Source organism: Ambystoma mexicanum, chromosome 4q (assembly GCF_040938575.1).
Source record: "Ambystoma mexicanum isolate Mex_15411 chromosome 4q, UKY_AmexF1_1, whole genome shotgun sequence".
NCBI classification, from domain to species: Eukaryota; Metazoa; Chordata; class Amphibia; order Caudata; family Ambystomatidae; genus Ambystoma; species Ambystoma mexicanum.
Window position 1 is genome coordinate 1,008,321,384 of NC_090928.1, and position 27,946 is coordinate 1,008,349,329.

General features: G+C 43.2%; 1 protein-coding gene across 1 annotated transcript in view; it reads right to left on the bottom strand.

Moving 5' to 3' along the window:
* The window catches only part of USH2A (usherin), a 4,817,015-nt gene that overhangs the window by 2,770,031 nt on the left and 2,019,038 nt on the right, over positions 1-27,946 (bottom strand). The window contains exon 32 of the mRNA XM_069608572.1: positions 24,965-25,126. Coding sequence (XP_069464673.1) covers positions 24,965-25,126 — 162 coding nt within the window. The remainder of the gene's footprint in view (positions 1-24,964; positions 25,127-27,946) is intronic.

A 27,946-nucleotide genomic window follows, 5' to 3' on the forward strand; every position in this document is an offset into this window, starting at 1 on the left:
AGGGTATGCACTAAAAAGACTCCAAATAGGGGTGTTAAGGATTCCTGAGACAAGGCCAACGAGAAGGGTGCGTATCAAGCTCCAAGAATTAGTACAATAAGTACACATGAGTGGGGTTATAAATATGTTACAATAAAGCTTTTGTTGTGTTTAAACTAGTAGATATAAAATGATAGTAAAAAAGAAGTTATTTTTAAGATTTTTTAATCAAGAGATTGACGTCAATTGGAGGATAAATATGAAAGGAAATTAAGAAATAAATAAAGAAGTGGTTCTTAAAATACCAACGATAAAACAACGAGATATTAAAAAGTTATAAAAAGTTTAAACGGATGAACAAAAAGAATATTGTGTAGAGTTTTAAAAAGCGAATCAAACATTTTGATTTTCGGGTTAATTAAGCACAATTGATGGTGCCTGCGCAAATTGATCAGTGTGGTATATTTAATAACATAAAGAGAAGAAGAAAAAATTGGGTAAGTATAGATATTTTAAATCAGCTCGTCACCATTGGGGACACTCCTCTTCTACATGTATGCAGGACGTTGCCAAGATACACAGCTAAAATAAGGAAATATCATTCAGAATGGGTCCGCGGCACGACTAATAAGACACGCATGCCGTGGCCTCAGGAGGGTTTGTTGTCGAAAACAGTATTGCGACATATGACAATATATTTGCATGCCACATATAAGGGAAAGAAGTTACAGAAAAGGTTGGCTGTTTTAGAGCTATGGAATATGTATCAGAGTGAGAAAGAAGATCTAGTGGAGAAGGAGTGGGTGCTTAATCAGCATAAAGGGGAGGATAAAACACCTTTGGCTCCCCTTTCCTCTCATGAAAACAAGAGCGCAGACACAGATGAGAGTGGATTTTATCCTTTAAAGGAATTGAATGCAGTGGCAGAGTATGTTAATCTGACATACAAGCCCCCTGCTTATAACAGTGAGGACAATGCGGAAGAGAGTAAAAACAGACAAACATATCTCGACACAAGATGAACGTAAACAACATGATGAGAGAAAGGACAGACAAGTAAGACAGATGGAGATAGAGGAAGAAGCAAGGAACCAGAAAGAAAAAAAGGACAAAGCTAAGGGAATAACAATAGCAAAGACCAAATGGGTGGGAGGACAGATATTACTCAAGCTGGATAATAAGGGCATTTATGGGGTTTTGGAAGAGAAGAGAGAGAAGAGCGGGAAAAGAAAGAAACAGAAGAAGAAAGAACACAAACAGAAGAGAAAGAAAGAGAATGCAAGCGAAGGGAAGAATGAAGAAGGTACGAGGAAAGGAAACACAAGGGGAGACTAGAAGAGACGAGACGAGGTAGAAGCTGAAAGAATGAAAGAACGTAGTTTGAAAAGAAGGCAAGAGGAAGATCATTTAAGAGCAATAAGGAGAAGGGCAGAAGAAATGTACAGAAGTAGGGGACTAAAAGATGACAAGATAGAGTACCTGTGTCATCGCAGCATAGTGCCGATCGAAGGACAAGAATGACTTGAGGAAGAGAGAGGGTCACAACAGCCCTGCAGGGAGCGGCATTGAATACCAAGAATACAAATATGGACTGATGAGTGAGATGCAGAAGACATATGGAAAAGAATTGGGGATTTATGTAGGCAAATGAGGGATAAAGAAGGGCATTTGACCCAAGAGAATGTAGAAGGATCCTGTTTAAGGGAAACTGGAGGTAGGACAGATTACATCATAACAGATGAACTAAGAATGTTGTCTTTAAGTAGACTAGATCTTGATAATGCAGAAAAAGATGACATCATACAAGATGGGGCTTAATGATGTCAGACGAAGAAAGGGAAGAAAATGAAAGAGTGATGGAAGGGCTTTCAAAAGAATTGTGTGTAGAAAAATTAGTAAAATTATCAGATTTAGAGCACTCCAAAGAAAGAACACCAGAATTGATACTACATCCTGATCAACCACAAGCATGATTGCACAGTGCAGGGGATGTATCCCCGCCTTGTGTAAGCAGATTAAAAGTCACTACCTGGATGAAGATGCACGGGCAAGACTAGCCCCTTCTGGAAGACGAGAAGTGTAATAGGTATGATTATGGACCAGGATTTTCACAATTCCCATTATTACAGAAAGGCGGAGGACGACTACAATATATAGTGTGGCCACAAATGGAGATGTAAATTATCAAGATTAACTTTCGGGTGTGGGAAAATGGATCTATGAGATAGAGAGAATGCCATCAGGAATGATGTTAGTTATAGGTGGCATAAAAGGCTTGCTAGCAGCCATTATAAACAAGAGAGCTGATGACATTTGGAAGCTAGCAGGATATACAGGTGTGACTGCACAAATCACGACACACGATGGAGCACCATTTAATAATTGCAGAGCAGATGTATGGCGGGTGCTCAAAGTACAATACCACAATACATCAGATGTGGATGCGATTATGACTAGAAAATGGGGGAGGATGAAGACCCTGTTGCTCATATTCAAGATGTTCAAGAGCGATGGCTCCCTGAGACGTGTGAACCATGGAATAAAACAGTAGCATTATTTTACCACATTTTGTGTCAGGGACTGCCCATGCCAGTGCAACAGCAAATGTAGAAACAGGTGGGAATGGAAGCAAAGCAATGGCCAGAAATACAATAGATGATTGTGCATCACTGCCAATTGATGAACGAGAAGAATAGGAGGAAAGCTGAGAGCAGCAAGCAGGAAGCGGTGAAGGAAGTCCAGAAAACGCAATCAAAAATAGCCATAGAGGGAGCAGTAGTAACAGGCAATGAAGGTGGGGTGAAACAGGAGATGCAATTAGTGCAGCAAAATAACATAATGTACCCCCTGGATCAGGGTGGGTACCATTTTTGGCCAGAGGGGAAGAGGAAGTGGGCCTAGGGGAGGACGACGAGGTAAATTTCAAAACTCTCAGTGAAGAGGAGGATTTAATGGCGGACATCCGCAACAATATTGGACTTGCGGAAGAATAAAACACATAGCCAGAACATGTAGAAGCAGAGGAGGCATGCAGAAAAATTGCCATGTTCCAAGAGGGTTATGTTCCACAATATAATACAGTACCACAGGAATATTATGCCCAAGATCACACACAGGTTCAGACTTATGCGCTGCAACAGCAGCAAACGCAGGGATTCTCTGTGGCGATGAGTTTAGTTCCTTTTACAGACACATTACCAATCTCTATAGAAGAACATGACATGTCTATGCCAAATATTATTTCCTAGGCAATCGCCAGTTAACATATTAGGGCGTGACTTAATGACGAAACTTAACATGACATTGGGCCTCATTGCGAGGTTGGTGGCTACCGGTGGCTTGACGCCACCCAGTAACACTGATTCTGCCACCTGATATCTGCTGCCCAGTGGCGACGGAGCAGTAAATGGGCCACAAAAGCACTGGCACTGTTGCTAACAGTGCTGGTGCTTCAGTGTGAGACATGCCAGTAGTGGACTGATTGCCCAGCAGGACAAGTCTCCCGGGGATCCAGGGCCACTACCAGCATTCTCGTATTATGGTGGTCTGGAAAAGGTGCTGGTACGTTGCTACCGGCATCCTTATTTCCGGACTGGCATACTTGTAATGAGGCCCAATATCTTGTACTAAAAAAGGAATAGTGTGTTCTATCTAGGGATAGCTTATATGAATGTGAGAGAGTTTATATTAGCCTTTACAGGCCAGAAAACATTATGAGGGGTCCCTTTGGACTCAGAAGCATTTTTGGATGGAGCAACTATTTTATTATTGTGGTTTCCCAGATTGATTTGTAAATTATTTAGAATGCCTAATAAGTTTTTGTACAGAGCATAAATCCCCATGTTTGATGAAGAAGGGCATATTATCCACTTAGAGTTAGAAAAAGCAGTGGTCAGAGAGGAATGGGTGGTTCCTCATGGGACAGAAGATGAGGGAAGAGGGCGGAGAAGAGTGATAGCCCGCAGTGAAGGATATGGGCTGACAGATTTGATAGATGAGCAGTTGTTTAAGGATGAGTAATCAGATGATTAATTAGTATTTTTCATAAGTCTCACTTATTGAATACAAGTAGAGTATAGAGAAATACTGCAGAGAATGGCATTGGTAAAAAAGAAACCATTATTTTTCCAGGAAGATTTAGAGAAAGTGCCACAGCATTCATGGAACACAAGTCCACATGATATGGGTTTATTAAGAGGTAGGAGCAGTTAAAATCAAGCTTAAACCAAGAGCAAGTTTGCCACATGCAATGCAAAACCCCATGTCCAGAGAGGTGGATGAAGGTATATTTGAAACGATTTCCACTTTAATGAAGCAAAGAATATTGGTACAATCTGATTCTCCATGGAACACTGTTGTGTGCCCAGTGAGAAATCCAAAAGGGGGGTTGTGGGGATTTATACAGGGCCTTTGCCCTCTAAACAATAGAGTTGAATCAGAGTTTCCTTTAGTTCCATATCCCACAACAATATTGTATTAGTCGAGATTGGTGGTCATATGCGGCAGCCGGACACTGTATAAAATTAAGCTGTGCCGTAGTTGACTACTTGGACTCTCTACGTCTCGACACAAACTTTATTTGAAACAACGTTTCATCCAGGATTTTCAGAAGTGGCTCGAGCGGACGGTAATAGTCTGATGGACCTTTGCTTGTTTTGGAGAAGTCCTCTTCTCTTTTTCTTCTTCTTCCTTCTTTTTGGATACATAGGACCACATTGTAATAAAAGTCTGATGTCACAATGCTTGCATTGAGACATGTCAGACTGGTGTTTCAATAAAAAAAAAAAAAAAAAAATATTGGGAAACATCCCATCTAAGCCCAAATATTTTACAGTAATGGATTTAAAGAATGCATTCTTTTCAATTCCCCTCCATGAAGAGTCACAGGATTTGACTTCATTTTTTTATAGAAATATCCACCTAAAACATACCTGTTTGCCCCAAGGTTTCTGTGAGTCCCCTTCATTCTATAATAGAGTCCTCCAGATGGACCTAGGTAATGCTCAGCTTGAAAGTCAAATAGTTGAATATGTGGATGTCTATCCTCTCAGAGAAAGGATATAAAGTTGACAAAGAGAAGCTATAATACTGTCAGGAAGAGGTCTTGCCTGTATACAGGGCAGTTGATTTCTCATGAGGGGAATACAATGACACCTGAAAAAGCGGAAGCAATTATGAAGACCACAGAACCTAAAACAGTGAGGGAAATGCATTAATTTCTAGGCCTCTGTGATTATTACAGGGCCTTGGTTTTAAATAATAGTCCATATTTTCAACCACTTTTAAAAGTGCTTAAAGAAGCACACACGGCAAGAATAAAATAATACGGACAGATACATAGACTGAAGGATTTGAAGAATTAGAAAAGGTGATAATTTCGGCTCCTGTGTTGGGAGATGTAGATTATCATGAAGAATTGTACTTATGTTCCCATTCAAATAGAGAAGCCATGACAGCATTCCTTACACAGAAAAGAACATTTGGACATGGACACAAACCATTAGCCTGTTATAGTGGTATTTTTGATCCAGTTATAAAAGGGCATTATCCTTGTAAGCAGTCTCTAGCTGAGTCTCTAGCTGCTGCTGCATTCGCAATTGAAAAAGCTTCCAGTATAACAAAGGGGTGTTCAGTAACATTATTTGTTGAGCATGCATTATTTGCGATTTTAGAGCAACACAAAGGTACATTGACCATGCAAAGGGCATAATGATAAATGGTAATAATCCCAAACCCTGCAATTAAAATTGTCAGATACAAGACAGTGAATCCAGTAACATTCATAGATGAACCTGTAGGGGAGGATGATTACGTACATGATTGCACAAAGTATACTGAAAACTATAAAGAAATTCCCTAAATTGAGAACATGCCCTTCGGAGGGGGAAGTTGTTTTTATTGATGGTTCTTCAAAAATGAACTGAGATGGTGAATTTGAAGTAGTGTCAAATGAAAGACTGCCTTCGCATTGCTCAGCACAGGCTGCAGAATTAGTTGCAATTATCACCACGCTTCAGAGATTTGAAGATGAGGAAGTGATGGTGTACTCTGACTCTGCCTATGTGACCTCAACCGTACACATGGGTCTGTTATGCTGGAAAAGGAGGGGCTTCTTCCACACAGACAGCACTCCAGTGCAACATGCTGCCCTATTGGATAAATATATTGGAGTACTAATACTCCCACGACTCTAGCAGTCATAAAATGCACAGCTCATTTTAAAAGGACAGATTTAATTTCTCACGGAAATGAAGCCACAAATTTAGAAGCCAAAAATGCAGACTATTTCTGAACTATTTCTAATTTTGAAATAGAAAGTGTTAAATGACAGGATGATACAAGTTGTTGAAGGAGGGCTTTAATATGCTGTCAATTGTCCAGTTAATTGAGATTCAAGGGTGAGCACCGCAAGAAGAGAAGGATTTATGGAAGAAACAGGGGTATTCTCTAGCTCCCACTGAGGCAATTTCGAGACAGAATAGCACTGGAATGCCAGTTATGCCTATAACATTATTGAGGGTAGCGCTGGAGCAGCTCTGCTACCCCGTGCATGTGACTCGAGAGAGTCTATCTTCTATAATAGCAAAAAAGTGGTTTTCACCAGATCTGTTAGATCATGTGGCACAGTTTATTGTAATTGCATTGTGTGCTAGAATTTACTGCAGGCAACACTTTGAGAGCAGTGAGAGGAGCAATTCCTAGACCCAATGGTCCATTTCAGAACCTACATATATACTATGTAGATTTGCTGCAGACATGCAATGGTAACAGATATATGCTGTTCGTGGTGTCAAAAAGGAAATTATATTGTGCCTCCTATTGCAATAAATATATGTATATTGGCCTACGCCAAGCTGCTCGAAAGTCGCTTGCGAAAGAATCCGTGTTGCAAGGTCCTGACCTTAAAATCAATGTAAGCCGCCATTTTAGGTTCATCCGCCATTTTAGGATTTGCTTTGTAAAAGTCACCCTGTGAGTTAAAATGGTGGACGATGTCATTCCAAAATACAACATGGCCGTCTTGACCTCTGTACATAGCTAAACTGTAACTTGCCTGCAGGCCACTTGTTGAGGTCATGAACTGAGACCTTGTCCTTCGTTGACTTGTGTGTAAGGGATTACTCGTGTAAAGAAACTAAGCCACAAGTTTACTATAAAAACAATGTATTCAAATACTGAACATAGAACACTTGTTTAACCGCATTGTATTAATGTTTAAGAAGACTAGCATGGAAAAATCCCAGATCAGACAGTTATTGCATAGGCTTGTTGATACATGTATTAAAGGAAAACCAGTTATATGCGGTTGTTCGAGACTTGGCACGAACCCTAGATCGGTGATGTATTAACTGGAATATTAACCTGAAGTGGGGCTGGACATCGTGCCCACCAAGTGTATAAAAAGCGAATGCATTCTAATGTACAATACCTCTCACTGAACACACTGAACCATGCTGGAGTTCGTTGTGTTGTACTGAGGGGCGATAGCTATCTGATTTTGCTCTGTTTTTGTAACTAGATTCAGTATAAAATAAAGTACTTTGTATGTTCCTTTGTAACCAGTGTTCGGTGTATTTCCTTTTGGGGTACTCAGCCTCGATATTTTGATTTTGTTTTCACAGTGGGATGTCCTTTTTCTAGATGGATCGAAGCAGGTCCATGCACACACCCCGATGCCAAGTGGGATGACAAGTTCCTTGCACGTGAAGTTTTCCCAAGATGCGCTGTGTTTGAGGTTTTGCAGTCTGACAATGGACCGCATTTTGTAAATTAGCTGTTTGAACAAATACAAATACATTTCTTCTAATAGGCATTAAGCATATATGTTCTTCTGCTTATCACCCACAGGCAATTGGGATCTGTGAGTAATTACATGGATTATTGAAGGAAAGGATTGCAAAAATAAAAGTAACTTTGAAGAAGGGATGGCTATATTGCCTACCCCTTGCCTTATATGCCTTAGGAAACCAGCCGGGCTCAGATCACCATCTAACTCCTTGTGCGCTGGTGACTGGATGTCGCATGATAACTCCCCTTGCTCCTCCAACTAGGTTAGAAACTGATGCCCATAGTGTAGTGAAGCACTAGGTGACGAGATGCACGATTACCTAACAACAATGACTGAAAGTATTTCTTTCATGTCTAAACAGGTCAAGAATCGAAGGGAGGAGACAAAGAGAAATGAAAATTGAAGCATAGGATTTGTTAAAACAACCAATTCTATACCAAGGGGATCAGGCACTGGTCCAAATATTTGAATGCACTTGGAGTACTCCCCGCTTTGAAGGTCTGTAGGAGGTGGAAGAAGTCACACCCACAGCAGCTAAGTTAAAAGGACAAAGAGCCTTGCTTCATTTGTAAGGCATCAAGCCATATAAAATTGAAACCCCAACCCCTCCATCAACTACTGACTGTGAAGCAAGAGACAAAGTTCTGTGTATTCAGACTCGTTATTTGGCCAAGAGTAAAGACAAGGAAAATCAAGAACACAGAAGCACCTTACACTAAAGGGCAAAATCGTGTATCATTCGACAAGGAATAAGGAGACTTGCAGTTATCCTGGAGCTTGTTTAGATACATAGATATGCTAATGGAACAATGTGTTAAATTACCGGAGCTAAAGAAGAAAAGCACACTTCATCTTTTGCAATAACATTACACACATTCTTGTATGCTGTTTTACCTATATATTACAGTCTTATCTAGCTCTAATAAGAAGATATGTCAACGTCATAACGGTTCTTGGAAATCATAAGATTAATCATATTATAGAATGATATAGCTTCTTGAAATAAAGGTATTATTCATAGGGACTTAAAAAGTTACATATTAATAGTCTGAGAACAAATTAGGTTTCAGAATAAGAGAAAGGAAAATCGATGAGTGTCCATGGAATAATAATTGTGGCGTCATTCTGCATTATGATTTGCATTTTCCTCCTGATTCGTATGGCATTTAGACATATTGTAAGAATCAATACAGATATGTGGATGACAATGAAACATTTACTATTGCCCCTGACGAACTCACAAACAGCATTTATAATCTTACTAGACATTTATTTTGATTTAAAAGGGATGTTGGGGAAGATCATGAAGATATAAATATGTATCTTCATAATTTGTCTCATTTAAAGAATAAACTATGGTATCAGCATATAAAGAAGGTGGGAAGAGGATTATCTGATGAAAGCTGCTATGTGTGTTCCCTTATACATTATGCTTTGGGAACCTCTAAAACATTCACGGCAAAAGAAGAATTAGTGAAAAAAGCATATTGCCTGACACACTTTGCACTTTGCCTAACCAGATGAAAGTTCCAAGGCAGAACAGCATTCATAGTGTGTGTAAATAAAGTGACATCTCAAAGAGAAACAATGCATCACATAATAAAATATGAACAACCTGGAACAACCTGGAATACATGGAGCAGGAATCAATATTGAAGAAAATAAGACGTTTCAATGGAAGGATAAGAATGGGAAGGAAATACAAGAATGCCGGGAAAAAGCTCAACTACAAATTAAAGAAACAGTGCTTACTCCTGAAGGATGGACTGATGGCTTGTTTGTGTGCAAAGCAATGGCATTAACAGGACAATGGGAAGTAGTTGTGGCTAATGCGGAAAAGGAATTAAAAAAACAATGGCCTAAAATTGCAAGATTGATGACATGGTTCGATGATGAGGGGGGACCATTGCAGATACAACCCCTGAAGAATGCATCTTCATGCTTTAGACGTAATGGCATGGTGAAAGGTGGAGAAAACCACAAGTGTGGCCAAGCATACCAGCCTTACTAGTACCCCAAAGTGACCTGCAGATTACAAACTTCACAAAAATGGACACGCGCCTGAGGACGAAAAGATTGTTTCATCAAAGCAGACAGAGAGGAGATCATTACTTCTCAGCAAAATCAACAGGCAACAGCAGTGATATTCACAGCTATATTCCTGCCAGGAAGTCAGACTGCAGTAAAGGTAAGTGGTTACATATAACCAGATGGGAGCTGCTGCAAACCGGGAGATGACGAGATTTCTGAGTGGGAGGGGGACATGGGTCCCCATGGAAGGCCTAAACAGAGGCTAGCGAGAGAGACGTGAGGGTCCTAGGTTGAACCACTGGTAGAGGGTGGGTAGAGGAGGCATTGTCACTAAATGTTCGTACAGACTGTCCACAACCCTACACAGAGCATAGGAGGGAGACGACCCCCTCAATTCCCAGCGCACCACAAGATGAGACCCAAACAGGAGCACAGCGTATCATAAGTGGCTAAATCTGAAGAGGTATGATGAAACGTCACCACTAACAAACCCAACTAAAAATCTCACCCCTCTGCTCATATCTCTCAAATTCTAGACATAACACAAACATACCTATATTGCACAATAAACCACACACATTTCACTACATCATAATGAAACAAACCACATATAGCCCCGCACAACAGCACACAACTACCAAAATAAATCACACTAACACTCCGTGTAAACAGAACTTAAGCTGCCAACAGTACATCACAGCTCTCTTGTGCTTTTCCTGCTCACTCCTATTAACTTACCCTACCCAATTGCCTTTCATATCCAGAAGAGCAACAGCGGACCTCTCCAGTAGTGATAGTGTACAATATAATCCATATATATATATATATATATATCCTTCAACATAACATAACAAAGCACCTAAAATCTATTATCTTTGTCTGTGTTAGACTTTAATCTTGAGCATGTTATACATGACCTCAGGAGCCACAACAGCATTTGATTTGCCACTTAGACCAATCCACATAATTATTATAAATAGTTTTAATTATAGTTCTTTATTCTCTGGCATGAACCTAACAGAACCAGAAATCCACTCCAGCAGACTTAACCTTAGACAAAGGGTGTCATTACGAGTTGGTCTGGTATACAGTAAAAGTGGCGGTAAAAGAATTACCACCAAAATTACCGTTCTGACAAATTAAGAGTCTGTGGAATTACCATTGACAGTATTACCATTGATGGTATTAACGCTGATAGCACAAAAGCTGCATTACCGTTATATCATATATGATATAGGATATGGTGGTAATACTGCCAAAATTGGGTGGTAATACGCCAAAAACACAACACTGTTATCTCCACCTTTTAGGTGGAGGACATTTCAGACAGGTGCCATAAATGAAGCCAGAGGTGCAATCAATCCACTCAAGAGGGCTACAAAAGGCACACACCTTCCCCAAACACACTTTCCAACACAGTGCTGCCACTAACCATTGCAACCTTAGGCATGCAGCTGCTCACGCTGTGCATTGATCTACACAGGCAGGAAAACCAGCACAGGGCGAACAGAGGAGGAGGAGGAGATGCCATGTAAGACATTGCCCATACCCCGGGCCAGGCCTTCCCCATGGACCCTCACTGACAACCAGCTGGTCACCCTGTAAGAAGACCTTGATATCATGATAAACATCAGGATAACTGTGCCTCCGCTGCTGGAGACAGTGTCTGTTTTGCCATTCCTGGGAATTGGCACCTTCCAGCACTCTGTGGCCATGCTGCATGCCATTGCACAGACCACATTTTCAAAGGTGCTTGTACAGATGCTGGAAGCCCTCCTGCATCATGTGTCCCAGTATATCCCCCTGCCCACCACACCTGCACAGGAGAATGCCATGAATGCAAGGTTCTATGCAGTTGTCCACATGCCAAATTCATTGCTGTTCAGGACTGCACCCAACCGGGGTTGTTGGGCCCCAGGTACATGAACAGGTAGACCGCAACAGGAAGCATTTTCACTCCCTCAACTTTCAGGTCTCCTGCGAACCTTACTCCTATAATCCACACTGCATTGCCTGCTTCCCTGGTTCTACCACCAATGCCATGATCCCGTGCTAAAGTACACTGCCCGCATACATGGAGAGGCACAGAAGCCAACAAACATGGATACTGGGTAAGTGCTATTACCATCATACAATTCCATTGTACAGCACTAGGGTACAGCAATGTGATGGGGGTGCATAGTCAAAACAGAAAAATGCATGCTCCGTCAAGGCCCTGTACATGCAGGACCTGCCCTCTCACTGCACCAATTAAAGCCTACAAACCACAGGACTAGAACATGATGGACATGATGCACCTTGCCCCTGCGGACTTGAAACACACACACATGACTACAGGTACCAAAATACAACATCATACATCCTTACTCATTGCACCACAAAGTGAAACACAGCAGCACCTGCTGAGGTACAACTAGGCAACCATCAGGGCGCATGCATGAGAGCAATGCACAGGCCCTAAACAGGCACCATGGCACCCTGACATGACATTCACAGACCATGTGAATGCTAACAGATGACTGCAAGCTTTGTGCATGATGTAACAGAACAATGTAAATACTGAATGATCCCACATGCCAGTATTATGAATGTAAGATGTGTGCAGCGACACTCAGAATGCATGCACAGAATGCCCATCAACATGCTGCAGTAAAATGGCTGCACATCCATGATGCCCTGTGAATGACGCCTCTGACCTTTGTCCTTGCAGGTGACTCTAGATACCCTCAGCTACTATGGCTCATGAGAACCATGCAGGATCCACAGAAGCCACAGGAGGTTGCCTAAAATGAGGCCCATGTACAGACCAGGCTCTGCATTGAGCAGACCATCGGCCTCCTGAAGTCTTGTTTCTGCTGCCTCGACCGGACTGGAGGGGCATTGATGTATAGGCCAGAAAAGGTGGGAGAAATTGTGCTTGCCTATGCCATGCTGCACAACATGTGCCTCAGGAAGAATGTCCTTCTACCCCCTGATGTGCCACCCACTGAAGAGGCGGACACCATGGGCCTCATTATGAGGAAGGCGGTAGGGGGTTAACAGGGCCACTTTAACCCCCCTATCGTCTCATTACCAGGGTCTGCTCGCAGGACCCGCTAAGGACGCCTGGTAAAAGGACTGCGGGACTCCTTAGCGTGTCCCGCGAGCAGACCAGTATGCTAACAACGGGCCCGTCATTAACGTGCCCGTGGTTAGCATCATCCCGATTCCCATTGAGCCCTATGGGCGCTCAAATGAGAATGGAGATGTACCGGGTCCGGGTTCCCTGAATGGGGAAATACCGGGCCCTCCAAAGTCAGAATGGCCCGGTATTTCCCATTCAGGGAACCCGGACCCGATACCCGGAATGGGAGTAGCCATGCCGCAAAAAGTGGCATGGTTACCTCCAGGGTCGTAATCAGGCCCCATGACTTTCGATGATGCTTTAGGATGGCTTAAAATGCTACACTAAGCTATAGTGAAGATTATATTAAGGACATCTTGAGGGGCCCTCCTTTGTTTGACTCAGCTGGTGCAAATTTAAATATTCCATTGTTAGTGTCAAGTGAGGAACTCCTTAAATAATAAAATAAAAAATTAGGATGGAGCTTCACAGACATCATCCCCGCTTGCCTTGTGGTCTGCAATGTACTCTGCCTATTCTTGTAAAATGATAAGTACAAACCCAATTTCAGGTACATAGCTACCAAATGTAGCAGAGGTTTAATGGTGGTGATGATATCTATGGCTCAACGTTTAGGAGCACTAAAGCAGAGAGAGCTGGACATTGAAGAACACACGTTTCTTACAAATACAGCAGTGGCTAATGCTCAGGAAAAACTGGGAGATATAAATACACAGTTTGAGGAATTCAAGCAGACCACATTGAGTAAAAAAAAAAAAAACTAGCCAGAGATATTGAGATTTTGAAACAGATTTAGTTTATCCATACTTAGCAGCTAATCACCTTGACGCCCATAATACAGAAAGAGGTCAACCCACATAAGGCCAAAGAGGCCAAGACGTTGGGTGACATTGGGCTTCATTACGAGGCTGGAGGTATCCAGGGTTCTGTTAGCACCATGGCTACCCCCTTACCGCATACAGGGTCTGGGTTCCCTGAATGGGGAATTACCGGGCCATTTCAACCTTGGAGGCCCCGGTATTTCCCCATTCAGGGAACCCATCCCCATTCCCATTCGAGCCGCCATAGGGCTCAATGGGAATAGGGAGCATGCTAATAACAGGCTACTAGCATGCTGGTCCTTTAGCGGCTCCCGCTAAGGGCGGCTGGTTTTACCGTAATGCGGAGGTAAGGGGTTACTCGAGTAGTACTCGTAATGCGGAGGTAAGGGGTTAACGGCACCAACACCTTTACCAGCGTCATTAACCCCTTACCTCCAACCTCGTAATGAGGCCCCTTGTCTGATATGAGCAGTGACTCATCAGCTGAGGAGGCCTTTGACCTACAGTACTCTTTTTCACCCCCATATCCACCATTTAGAGGCTACAGACCTTTTTTAGGCAGAGGTCAGACCAGAGGTCTAACATGGGACCCGTACTTTTACGACCTGACTTGGTGGTCGGTTTGTGGCGCCAGAGATTCAGAAGATGAGCAGCATGCAGAAAAACCTGCAACTTTCACTTAATTTGTTGGAAGAATTAAGAGTACCATCAAAGGGGCTGTCTTGTGTCCCCGCCTGCCCCACTGACTGGTTTAAGATAGAATCTGATATCTGTACATTTTTACGTAAGATTGGATTTATACCTTACTTTAAGGACTCTGACTCAGCTGAAAAATCGAGTGATACGGGTCTCCATCCTCCATCCACATTTACGCCTCAGGATAACCAGACCCGCTGCGGGATCCTCACATTTGAAAAATGTCTGCTGGAAAGACCTTAAGAGTATGCAAGCTAGCAGACAGGGGACTATATTTAACCTTTCAAAGGAGGAGCATCATTTTGCAGCATTATCACCTGCTCTATAGCATATTTTGCAGAACACAATACAGTGTAACAAAATGGGCTTTGGCTATCATAGTGCTGTCTTACATTATCCATTGTGTCTGTAATAACACCCATGAAATGACTTAACACTCTTGTATTCAATTGCTGTCCTGATATATGTTTTATCATATTCGGCCAGTCTTAATGTACTAAAGTTTCTAGTTGTATTTGTAATGTGAACACATGCCCAGGGGGCCTGGAACATACTTTATAAATCCACACAAATAAATACATAAATAAATAGTCTGCCGATTCCCAAGTTTTAGCTAGGGACCCCTTGACAAGAGCGAGATGCTTCATGAAGATCAGGGGTGAACCCAGAAAGATGGAGGTTGGAGGCTGGACACATTATTGAGTAGACCACACCCAAAGCAGTTTGAGTGCTGCCTCTGACACATGGCCAGTATGTGCGATACTTTTGGAAGCATTGTTGTGATGCTTTTCCTAAGTAGCAGGTAGCCTGCCTCTACTAAATGCATGTAGAGAGAGCTCTCTGATGCACTATGTTCTATATGATGTCATTGAACCTTGCTTGCTGTGTTTCTTGTTTATGTTCTATTTATGTCAGTTGGAGAAGTTACAGAGAGGAAGGGAACCTCTGCGTTTGCTGGGGGTCTTTTCCCATTTATTAGCTATAATAAATACTTCCATTGAACTTATCTGTCTCCTACTGCGTCTTCATAACAATGGCGACGAGGATGGGATCGTGAGGACACAGGAGACAGAAGACCTCCAGCAGCACTGCTAACAATCCGCTCTCCCTCGCTCCAGCGTTGAAGCGGCGGCCTGGAGAGAAGCAGAGCGGTCATCCCTGCGGCGTGAGCGGCTGCCCCTGCGTTGTCCCTCGCGGGCTGCTCCGCTAATGCCCGGCGTCGAGCGGCCTGAAGAGCCCAAGCAGCAGCGCCGCCCATAAGCTCTGTTGTGCCCCTGCCGTTGAAGCGGTGGTCCGGGGAGAGGAAGAGCGGCTGCCCCTGTGACGAGAGCAGCTGTCCATGCGCTATCCCTCACGGGCTGCTCCGTCATTGTCTGGCGTCGAGCGGCCTGCTGCGAGAAGGTTGCTTCGCGGTTCTATGGCAGTCCTGAGAGCGGTTTCCCCGAGTGAGACATCGTTACGGGAGGAAGCAACCCAGTGTTCGGTTGGCTGCTCCGCTCTCCCATAGCGTCGAGCGGCTGTCAAACTGACTCAGCAAGTGCCGGCGATTCCCACAAGTAAGTGTTGTCTCCCATATTTAAACCTCAACCTGTAGTCCATTCCCCAACCACGTTTTGTGCCCTGCCTGGACACGGAAACCTGAGGACCAGAAGATCGTTTTCCTTCGCTAGAGTAGAGTGGAAGCCAGAGCGATGTCGGTTACCGTAAATCTTCTTATAGAGGCGCAAAGCAAACGGAACTAAAGGACTTCATGTTCGGTAAAGCCACTTTCTGAGGCGCAAAGTGTACGCTTGGGAAGGCACGAAGTTTGCCATCGTGTGCACACATATGGGAGCACGCGTCTTGGTCCAATGACATTCGCAAAGTATTATTGAGGAATTTATTACCACGAACCCTGTTGGAGAGGCGCAAGGCGAACATGGAGGGAAGCGTCTGAGTCACAGTGGTGTGCTGGCATATGAAAAGGGGAACTTGAAAGGAAGCATATAACAGATCCCAGTGAGTTGCAGTGGGACGCAGCGTGAACTTTGTGTCAAGGGATCGCGCCTACTGGATCTTGCACGCATAAAGCTATGGCAGCTCTACCAAGCATAGCGGGCCCACCTATATTCATGCCGACACCAGGAGCAGCAAAGATAGCTTGGCCTTAATGGCGCAAGGGGTTTATGCACTATATGAAAGCTGCCAGTGGAACGTCATATTCCAGCAAGGGAAAAGTGGCATTATTGTTACATTTCCTAGGATACGAGGGTCAAAGAATTTTTTAAACCATTTTTGAAACCCTTCCTCAGCAGATTGGTGGTGGCAGCGGTGATGACCTGAATGAGTTACAGAGAGGAAGGGAACCTCTGCGTTTGCTGGGGGTCTTTTCCCATTTATTAACTATAATAAATACTTCCATTGAACTTACCTGTCTCCTCATGCGTCTTCATAACAAGCATCACATCACTCTATGGCACATGCACAGCAGTTTTGCTCTTGGAAGGAGGGCAGAGGTGAGTGCAAATTATAGGATGCAGTATCAACCCTATTTTATAGGGATCAACCTGTGCCAAATCCTACCTCCAACAAGAAGTAAGCATGTTGGCTACAAGTACATAATGCACATACTGTATGGGATCTGGCCCTGCTGCAGCAATGGACTGCTATGTGAAATACCCTTAAGTACATAAATATAAAAAGCAAAAAAGTGGCAAAGTTGGAGGCACTGAGCACTAAGACCAGTTGATTTAGGTTACTCAATTTATGAAGCACTTGCTCTGAATTAATTGGCAAACAGCAGCTAAAAACCTTGCCTCCAAATCTATTGCTGGGTGCAGGGCAGCCATAACTCAAAGCCGCCACCACTGCTGCTTCTCAGAACGCTAGACGTCTAAACACCTATGCGCATGAAGGATGGCCTACCTTACGCTGGCCTCCTACTCGCACATCCTGATGTGGCCAGCCAAAGAAGGCATGGGTTCTCGGACATCATTTAATGACAAAGAGCCACCCAGTGGTGAAGTGAGAAACAGCAGCACAAAATCTTGTGCATGGTACTTGTTGCTGATACATTGTGGCAACACATTGCCAAAAGATGTGCCTGATGCAGCTATTTTATCTGGTAAAAACAGCAATATTTTAAGAAATTGATGACACCAACTGAATTCTCACGTGTGATTCCTCATCAGTACTAAGTGCCATGATATTTGTGCCTTCCAGAATTTCAGACCACACTCTAGATTCCCCCAAGTTTCCTATGCTCACAATCAGGCAAGTGTCTTGCCAATCTTCCGTAAAGTCTTCAGCTCATGTTGACTTCATCAGAACCGTTTGGTCTAGTTCTCTAATTTCAAGAGAATCCATCTTCATAAACATTAATCGCACGATAACTCATTGTGTAAAGTCTGATAGCAACCCAGACATTTGGAATAGATTTGAGCATACCCAATACACCTCAATTCAACATCTCACATATATAGGGGTTTTACAAAAGAAAAAGATAAATCAAATGACTGATCATGATAGCCTTCAATCTTGAATCTGTTTATATATGCAACATCTCACATCGTATTATGACAAACAAATTGTTAAGTAACACGTCTACTAGTTCTTAGTGTTTAGTTTCTAATTGTATTAACACTTCTCAATCACCCCTCTTTCACACTTTTGACAACTCCGCCCTTCCTCCCTCTTTCTTTCTCCGAGTTCCTCTTTTTTCTCTTCTATCATTCACATTTTTCTCCCATTCTCCCTCTCTACTCGCTCTCCCTCTCTTGCATATTTGTCTCTTTTTATCTCTGTTCATCTCATCCATATACATACGTTTCACCACTATAACATGTTGCTATTCACATGAATTTTCAGCCAATTCTGTTCATGTGACCTTCGGGTCATGTGATTAGTTGAATTCCTCAACCACAGCTTTATTTTTGTTTCTAGTAACATTTGTCAAATGCACTTTTGCCTCACACCAATTAGTTCTTTTGACTTAATGATGTCTTCATTCAGTCACCTTCTAAGTACTCCATCCGTGTTTAGCACGCTAGTTTCCCGTAACCTATTCCGTGGAACAAACTCCTATTACGCTATAATTGACATAATCTCCATATTTTGTTTCTCACTCAGAAATATCTTATATCTGCCATTCTGTTAGTCCAATGTTTAACTGTTTATGAATTTGTGGTATTTGTCTGTTTTAGAGTAGGTGAATAGTCTCTCTCCATTTCACTAAACAATCGTCTGTGCCACATTGTACCTATACATTTTCTTGGACTTAAATCCTGTTGGAAAAAATGAGTATGGTACAAAACAAAACAAAAATGCATAGTAATACAGCTGAACATTGTATGTCATTATTTTTGGTTTTGTCGTTTTGCGGCGTAAACCACCAATATCGCTAAAAAGATTGGAACTGTAAAGTGTTAAAAAAAAAAAAAGAAAGGGGAGTTCGGTCGGGAGCATGGTGTTGGCATGGCAACTTGCCAAGGCCTGGATATGAAATGGCCAAAGCGCCATCTGGGCCTTCACCATCTCGCTCACGTCTGTCGGCCTGCTGCTGTTGCTTGGGAGCTGTGCACACTCCGAAGTAGGAGAACAATTACAGCACTTAAATAGATAACCGTGATATTTTCATTTCTATCTATTTTGACATTTGTAAAGCACACCCATCTGGGAACAGTTTTTTTTGACAGTACAGCATAAAGTACATACATACATGCATAACGATTCTCAGTAATGTATATGGTTATCATTTCCTTTCTGTTAATAATTCAGAGTAGTGCATGGGTTAACAGCATTGAGCATGGTAGATATGTCTGGAGGATAGTGAGAGAGAACTACTCTCGTGTGAATAGCCAGGTTTTCAAGCTTTTATGGAAGGACCAATCTTTTTTTTTTCAGTTGACCTCCTGAGGACTATGTTTAAAGTCCGGCAGGAAGTGATCTCTCAGAGTCCTATCCTGTGGGGGGAAGGCACTGCTGAGGGGTACATGTCCATGTTGGACGGCGTCTTTATGAGTGAAGTAATGCTGGAAATGTAAGTGCCCCCACCTCCCGTCTGACTGTGCTGGGCTCCGGATTTGGGAGGGCAGTGAGGAGAGCCTCTGACTGCTTGAGGAAAAGGATGCACCAGCACGAAGCGTTGTGCAGCGACTCTGCCCCTCCTCACTGTGAGAGACCCTCAATCTCTCTGCCCCCTCCTCACTGTGAGATACCCTCAATCTCTCTGCCCCCTCCTCACTGTGAGAGACCACTGCTCAATCTTTCTCCCTCTTCGGGTGCATTCTGCCTCATTGCTGTGTCTGGTTTGTGTCTCTTCAAAGGAGAACGCTATGAAAGACAAAAGGAGGCAGCAAGCTGCAATCTGCATGCAGCATACGGATATGGCATAGGCGGAAGGGTGGGCCAGGGCACCTGGGGTGCCGGCCCTCACTGGCCCACTGTCGGCCGGTGGTCACCTGCATGCGGGGGTCCTTAGCTTTCTTTGTGCGCCTATGTTTTATTTGGAGGAGTGCTGCATTGGTTCATTTCCAGGAGGCTGTGAAAGAGCACAGTTGCTATTCCCTTGAAGCATCTCGTTGGGGGATATGTTAAGTAGAGCATGCAGGGCCAGCTTGTGCTCTGCGAGAATGGCTGCGTGCTTAGGTTGGGTGTGTGGGAGGGACTGCGTTCACACCTTTGTGTCAAAGTTAATAGATATGTCATGCAAGAATGTGCGAAGGGCCACCCTGTTAAGTGCAAACAATCTTGTGATTCGACCAAGAGTGCTTCAATTTCATTAGTCAAACAATCAGCCAGTTCCACAAGTCCTCTTCTCCGTCAAAAAAAGTTCCGAAAGTGCAGGGTAACAATTGATTGGTCTGGAGGTGCACGCTGCACATTTGTGATGTCTGTCTCCTTCCTCCTGTATTCTTCAGTGGTGACTGAATTAATACACTTGTGTTCTTTTCGCTGATGTTTTTGTGTGGCAGCTGGAGATGTTTTGGATGTGTGTTACCTATTAGTTGTCATGTATAAGTGAATATCCCTGTTGGTTCATTTTGAATGGTGTGTAGGTGTGTTTTTTGGAGTAGAAATATTTTGCATTTTGGAGTTGGCGTCATCATTATAACCCACACCACCTTCATCCTTAGATGGGTCTGTTGTTGAAAGCTTTCCATTGTTTGGGGTGTCTTGCTGATAGCAGATGAGGGGAAGGACTGGCAGGGGGAAGTATAATGGGATAAAAGGTATGCCTTGTCGGATAAGAAAGGTATGGGCCAACAGGTTTGGCGGCTACATGGCTAAGCGCAACACACTGTGGCACCCAGCCCGGCACTGAACAAGGAAGAGCAGGGGTTAAGGACTAATGAGCAGGCTCAATAGTGGGTACAAGAGTGGGCACACTTACAATTGTTATTGAAGTGAAAGCATAATTCGGCAGTCGTATTAGATTGTTGTAATGGAGCGTGGGGCTCCCTCTGTAAGTGTAAGCATGGTGGGTGAAATGGCCCAGATGTTTTTTGTGTTATGCAGGCATAATATGCAACAGTTAAATACTGCAACATGTTCATCTTGTGAGTGGTGTGAACGTTTGGCCCCATTCTGTGGAGTAGGCGGCAAATGACTTTGGTGCGCAATGGCGGCACAGTAGTGAACTTTTAGGGTTCCAGGCAGCCCCCGAATAAGGAAGGTGTATGCAAAATGAAAGCAATTGGTTATTGGGCCAGTGACATGGCATCATCATAAAAGAGGGTGTGGCGTTCTGCAATTTTCAGGAAGTACTCAGTCAATATTTCTCCCAGAATTATCTCATTTTAGCACAGTATCCCCGCTAGCGCCTAGAATCAGCCGGGGTCACAATGGCACTATATACTATTCACATCTCCTTGAAATGCCCCACACACGAAGGAATAACAAAGTATCATGTTTGAAATTTAATAGCACAGTGGAAAAGTGTCTCTGGGGAGTGAGGTTGAAATTAAAGAATTATGTATAGACATATAGTACAATGCTGTGTTGGACTACACCATTTGTCCTTGCTAAGCATCTTGTACATTTTGAGCCTGTAGAGGACGACAGCATAAGCACTAGAGGGGCCTCTGGCGAGACATGGGGGCTCATTACAAGTGTGGCGGTCTTGAAACAAGGGTCACGTTAAGCTTACTGGCACCCTTGTTTCCTGACCGCCACACTATGAGTCTGCCTGCCTGGGCCACTGCGCCCAGCAGGTTTGACCCTGCCGGACACACCAACCCCGGTAGGCAGACTCATCATGGAAGCACCGGCACCATTAGTAACCGTGCTGGTGCTTCCATGAACCATTCGGACTCCACGGGAATGGGGACTAACCTTTTCCGGCACCTAGCTTCCTGGCCCGCCGGGACTTGTCCCAGTGGCACTGGGAAGATAGGTGCCGGAAAAGGTGTTACGAGGTCAGCGGAAAGCTGCCGGTAGAACCGGTGGGTTACCGGCGACCTCGTAATGAGGCCCATGCTCACTGCAGGATCTAAGAGAGTAACAACAAAGGCCATTGCAAATTGTGCACCTGAACGTTGAATAGGCAGGGCCGTGGAGTGGGTGTGATGAGCAGGGCTTAGAGAAGGCTTACGATTACGACAGAGGGTTACGCCCGAGGGACCACTTTGAAGTAGGGATTGTCCTTGATCGTGCCTTCCTTAGATATTGTGTAACAGTGCAGTGGTTAGGGCGAGAAGTGAAGTGTTAACAAAAGGGTGATTAAGTACCATCCCCTGTGTGACCAAATGGAACAAGAGCAACATTGGAATGATACATTTGACTGGGGTGAGGGTACGGACATTACTATGTATTATTTGTGAAGAACAGATCTGCCATTTGTATGGCTTCGTAGCACTGTAGGATGGCTCACTGTGCAGCGCTGCACAGTTCTGAAATTCCAGTACACTGCAGTGTGTTCATAGTATTTTGTGGTGCGGCATGATGGCAGGAAGGTCAGCTTCCCTTGTACGGGTACTTTTCAGCCATTTATTGGCTTTGTAATATGCTGCACTGCATGCAAGTCAAGGGTTTCTAAGTAGGTTAGCTCTTCCAGTCCTGTTTGGGTACTTTTGTTCGGTTGCTTGTCTGTAACAGCCATATGCCTCAATGGCCTGTGTTCGTCCTTATTCCCGAAGAGAGGGAGAGTTGGTCCCAGGTAAGGTGTGGATGGGACACCGCACAGGAATTTTTAGGTCCACAAGCGTCGTGTTTGAAATGGTGTGTTATTGCAGATGTATCCACTTGAGTCTATACAATCAAAAGGCAGACAGACCTTAGAACCCATATCACATGGACAGAGGATATGCGCATGCAAACGGAAAATGAAAGGCATATGGATGGGTTGAGACCGCACACATTTTCTTTTATTTCCAGGTAAAGATCAATTTTGCGTCATGAGTAAATGTGAAATATTTGTGAATTAAGTGTACAGTTGGAAGCCAGATTAAACAATTTCCGTTCTTACCGATAATGCGTTGAAATGTACAAATGAAGACATTTATGTTTTTGAAAACATTTAACTGCTAGACACAGACTTACCTGGTAGATGCAGCAACCCTACAATGCACAACTTTACCATGGCCATATATGTCACTCTCTACGCTGTCTCTCTCTGCACTGTCACTCCTCGCTCACTCTGCGCTGTCACTACTTCTCGCTCCCTCTGCGGTGTCACGCTGCCTTTCTCTCTCTCTCTCTCTGTCTATCTGTCTCTCTGTGCTGCCTCTCTGTGCTACATCTATCCTCTCTCTCTCTCTCTCTGCACTGTGTGGCTCTCTGTGCTGTCTGTTGCTCTCTGATGTCAGTCTGTGATGTCGGTCTCTCTGTGCTATATGTCTCTCTGGGCTATCTGTCTCTCTGTGCTGCCTCTCTGTGCTACATCTATTCTCTCTCTCTCTCTCTCTCTCTCTCTCTCTGCACTGTGTGGCTCTCTGTGCTGTCTGTTGCTCTCTGATGTCAGTCTGTGATGTCGGTCTCTCTGTGCTATATGTCTCTCTGGGCTATACGTCTCTCTATTTACATTATCTCTCCCAAGAGAAGGCTGCTTGGGGATAACACCAACAGTGTGACAGAGCTACCTCCAAGTGATCCATGGTGGATGTGATTGATTGGAGAGGAGCAAGTAGGGCATTGCAAGGATTTGAGAAATATATGGGCAAAAGACACCTACCTGGGCATTTAGTCTCCAATTCCTGTCAACCCTAGCAGGTAGAAAATATATTCAGCCAAGTTAATTACAGACGCGCAGCAGACAGTCACATCTGCAACTAAGATTACTGCTCATTGTGGACCCTATTCAGATACATTTTTTTGGAAAGTGGTCAGATCAAATGACCATTCGTCCCTTGAAAACCTGCCCTTCTGACTTCCTAAACTCACTTGACACGTCTTGCTGCAGCAAAAAAATATGTTTGACAGCATTTGCATTGGAGTTATTGCATTCTTCAATACACCGCTTTATTTCTGTGTAACTGATTATCCAGAGTAACCACTTATCCTTAAATGCTTGTACCAAGGAGATATTAATGTAACAAAGATGTTGTATGATATCATTATGTGCTTCCCAATATGTACATGTACACCCCTTATTCCGTCTTCTCCAATCATCACTTTTCCTCTCAGCACTTACTTTTTCTCTGATCCTTCCTCTCACACTGACCTTTTCTCTTACTCTGTTAACCCTTTATCGATAATATTGGCACCCTTTATCAATGGCTTCCTCCTTTGCTCTATTCCCCTTCCTATTCCACTGCACACCTGCACACACTATCGCATCCCCTTTTAAGAGTTTGCACTCTCCTCCTTGCCGCCTGGTGCCTAAAAAATGCAAAATGCAAAGAACAACATTAAACGACAAAACCATTGGCATTGCCGGTGCTTGTTTAGGTAAGCGTTCATGTATAATATCAATTGGAATCTCTGCAAGTATAAGAATTGTCAAATGGATCCCAAATGTATAGGCCATGTGCGTTCCTCCATCCCTGAGCCCAGGGCCCCATGGCTACGGAAACTCTATTACTTATTGAATATGGAACGCCAAGGTTCGCCCTTAAGTGCGCGCCATTTATTATAGCAAACATCACCCTCCCCCAGCAGATTCAGTAACTGTATTCATTTTTCAATGTCAGATATGACCCAGTGCACGAGCAGCTCATTTGGCTAGAATTTTAAATGTTTGCGCTTTTTAAAAGGTTTCGTGTAATATGCATATGTGTCACTATTCCATGTCTTATAGTTATGTTATAACAATTCCAAAAGAAAGGTAGCTGAAATTTCACTAAGAACTGATTTAAGTTTGTTTTTACGCTTGTGCGCAACGACAAGCAGGGACATGATGAAAACACATGCATCGCAAGAGACGCACACACGTTGTGGGTCCTTTCGTATAATGAACAATCGTGCCTTTTCCCGGACATTCTTGAATGAAATATATTTCTGGGGTAGTGAGTAATACCCATTTATACAACACAATTAGGTAAATCAAAAATGGACACGGAGCTGGTTTTTTTTTAAGTGAGAACACGGTAACGAATGAAGGAAACTCACCTGAGATGTTGTATTCTGTTTCGTTTCCCACATACACCAAAGTCTCGTTCATGTACAACAAGTACTGGGTAATGACACCGTTTGGTTTCTTCGGGGCAAGCCAGGACAAGAGTAGAGAGGTCGGCATGGCTTTTGCTGTTGGTGGCTGGACATCTTCAGGCGCTGAAAGAAAGAAAACCTGTGTGTATGGAATGTCCAGTTTTCTGACGTTATTGGTACTTTAAAACAGCTGTAGATATATCTGCAATGCACTTTTTGGCCTAAATCATGAAATCCCAAAGCCAGGCAAAGATAAAACGGAGAGTGGAATTTTCAGCAATGCAATCTGCTTTAGTGTAGTACAATTCAGTGGCATCCCAGATGTTACTCCTCATTTCATAAAGAGCTAACATTCAAGAGAGGGGAGGTTAAATGACATTCAAAACATGCATCTGATATGACGGTGAGGGCACTACCAAAACTGAGCTGATTTTCAAAGCAGGATTCCCAGCCAAATGGCACAAAGTGACAGAAGTCGCAGCACATTTGGCACTGCAGAAGGAGACTTACAAGCTTTTTTTTCAAAATAAAATAATAGTACACATATTAAATATAATTATATCCATATTAATAAGGATCATGAAGATGATAGTAATAACTAAGCAGGCCAAACTGCCCAATGTGTGGAAATTAAGCTATATGAACTAATGTCTTTCCTCTATGCTAAGCCTCCCCAATGAGCCCTGGGTGGTGCCTTTTCGCAAGCACCAATGCAGCACAGAACCACAAATCCTACTTTAAGAAGATAATACTACCAAACCTGGAAAAGCCTATTAAATATCTAATGTGTGTTCTGTCTTCCAATGGCACAGTTCGATAAACGTAACCAATGATATTAGAAGGATTACAGAGCCAAGCACAGATAAAACACCTGCTGAACTCCCTAGTAAACAGACACTCAATGATACACAAGGCCATGTACAAAAGAACGGATAGGCCTAATTTCTAGGGAATGGCAAGTAGTTACTTAAAAAAAATCTTGATGCCTCGTCAAAGTTTCCAAGGTTGGTGAGAAAATTGCCAATCAATAGAAATCCCTTGTGTCACACCGCCTATAATGAACAGCACTGGCCAATAAGGTGTTGATATGATGATGTACTGAAAATATTATCTAAAGTGGGATGGGCGCAGGAGGAGCCCTCACATATGCGTAACCCAATCATAGAGCTAACATCTATATACTCTATATGTAGTTTACAATGCTAACCAATCAAATATACTCACAAGTTTTGTAATTGATACTGTATTATGACGACATGTTTGGTGTGTGTCTTGCTGAAAAACTGCTCACATCTATTGCAACTTTGAGAGATGATTGTCCCGGCGAGTTTCAATGCTTTGAATACAGCTGGGTTTCACTGTAAACTCTGAGTACTCCATTATTGAGTACTGTTTTTACTAGTGCAGGAAATTAGGCCCATTTCTACATGTGGTAGCAGAGGATGGTTTTCTAAAGGTTTTGTTGACAATCAAAGATTCCTCCCACGTCCCCCTTGGACAGCGAGGGCAGCCTGTGGAGAGCAGAACAATGTGTATCTGAGCAGAGAGGTTGGCAGGAGCACACGTTGAGGCTCGACACCAAAGACCCTCAGGGGATCATTGGATGGGGCTATAAACTGTGCACGTCAAAACAGTGGATTTGTTTTTTTTGTATTATTGATTTGTGAGATATTTGAGATATTGAGAGATTGAAAACCTCCGACAAGGGTCGGAAAAGACCAGGCAGTAAGCATCTTTTAGGGGCAGAAAAATAAAGAGAAGGATTCCCCCGTGAAAGCCTGCTGCCGATTATAGCAACCCCAGATATTCACCTTAGCATATAGTGATGACGACAACATAAGGGGAGAACAGGTGACAAGCAAACACCATTGTCATTGCAGGTAGAATATGACACAGTGTAGTTTGCAAACAAATCTAACAGAAGCAGAGGAAGAATGTCAAAGAGCGACAGGCATGCAGGGAGAAAGGGATGAGATGGCAATTGTGTCAGAAAAATGTATCGGAGAGCAAATGATACTTGATGGAAAGGGCATAGATGATCCCAAAGAGAAGGCATTATAAGATTGAAACAGAGAGGAGGTAGAATAGGAGAAAATGTTAGAGGAAGAGAGAGACAGAGAAGATGAGAAGAAGAGAGAGAAAGAGAAAAGAGAAAAGGACCAAGAATAAAATAGATAGAGAGAAATGAAACAAGAGGAAGAGAGAGAAAAGGAGAGATGCCGAAAAGAAGTTGAAAACATAATTAGCAGGCATATATTGACTGACAGAGAAAGTCAAGATGTTACAAGAAGGAACTGTGATAGCCTAAACAGGAGCAGAAGAGATAGCATGAGTAGAATGGAAAGTTGGGGAGAGTCTCTTCAAATCAAAGTATAGGCAAGGATGTATTGGAGTAAATGGATGAGGATGAAGAGGAAAGACAGTTGGAATGGGAAGATGTAGATGAGAGTGGGAGGAAGAAGCCGCACAAGCGACTTCTACAGGCGCACCTGCAGGGAGAGAGATAGATTTGATAGACTTGGTGGGAAGAGTGAGAGAGCCCATTAGATACCCACTGCTCCCAGAGAGACATCCAATAAGCCCAGAAAGGAAGACACCATATGTAAATAGATTAGGGGTTCAACCAGGCAGTAAAAAGGTTTGTATGACAGCATTGTCAAAGAAGGCACAGGGTGTGGTTGCACCCACACGCAGAAGTGGACTCACACAATTCCCTTTATTACAGAGAGGCAGAGGACTAGCACAATGGCCACAGACAGACACAAATATCTTAATTTGTAAATTGGCGTCACTTACAGCAGGGAAGGGGATCTATGAGTTGGAAAGAAAAATATCAGGCATGCCATTGGTGGTAGAAGACATGAAGAGCCTGTTTGCTGCCATACAGGGGGGAGCAATCAGAAGACATTTGGAAATGAGCAGGGTGACAGCACAAAACACCAG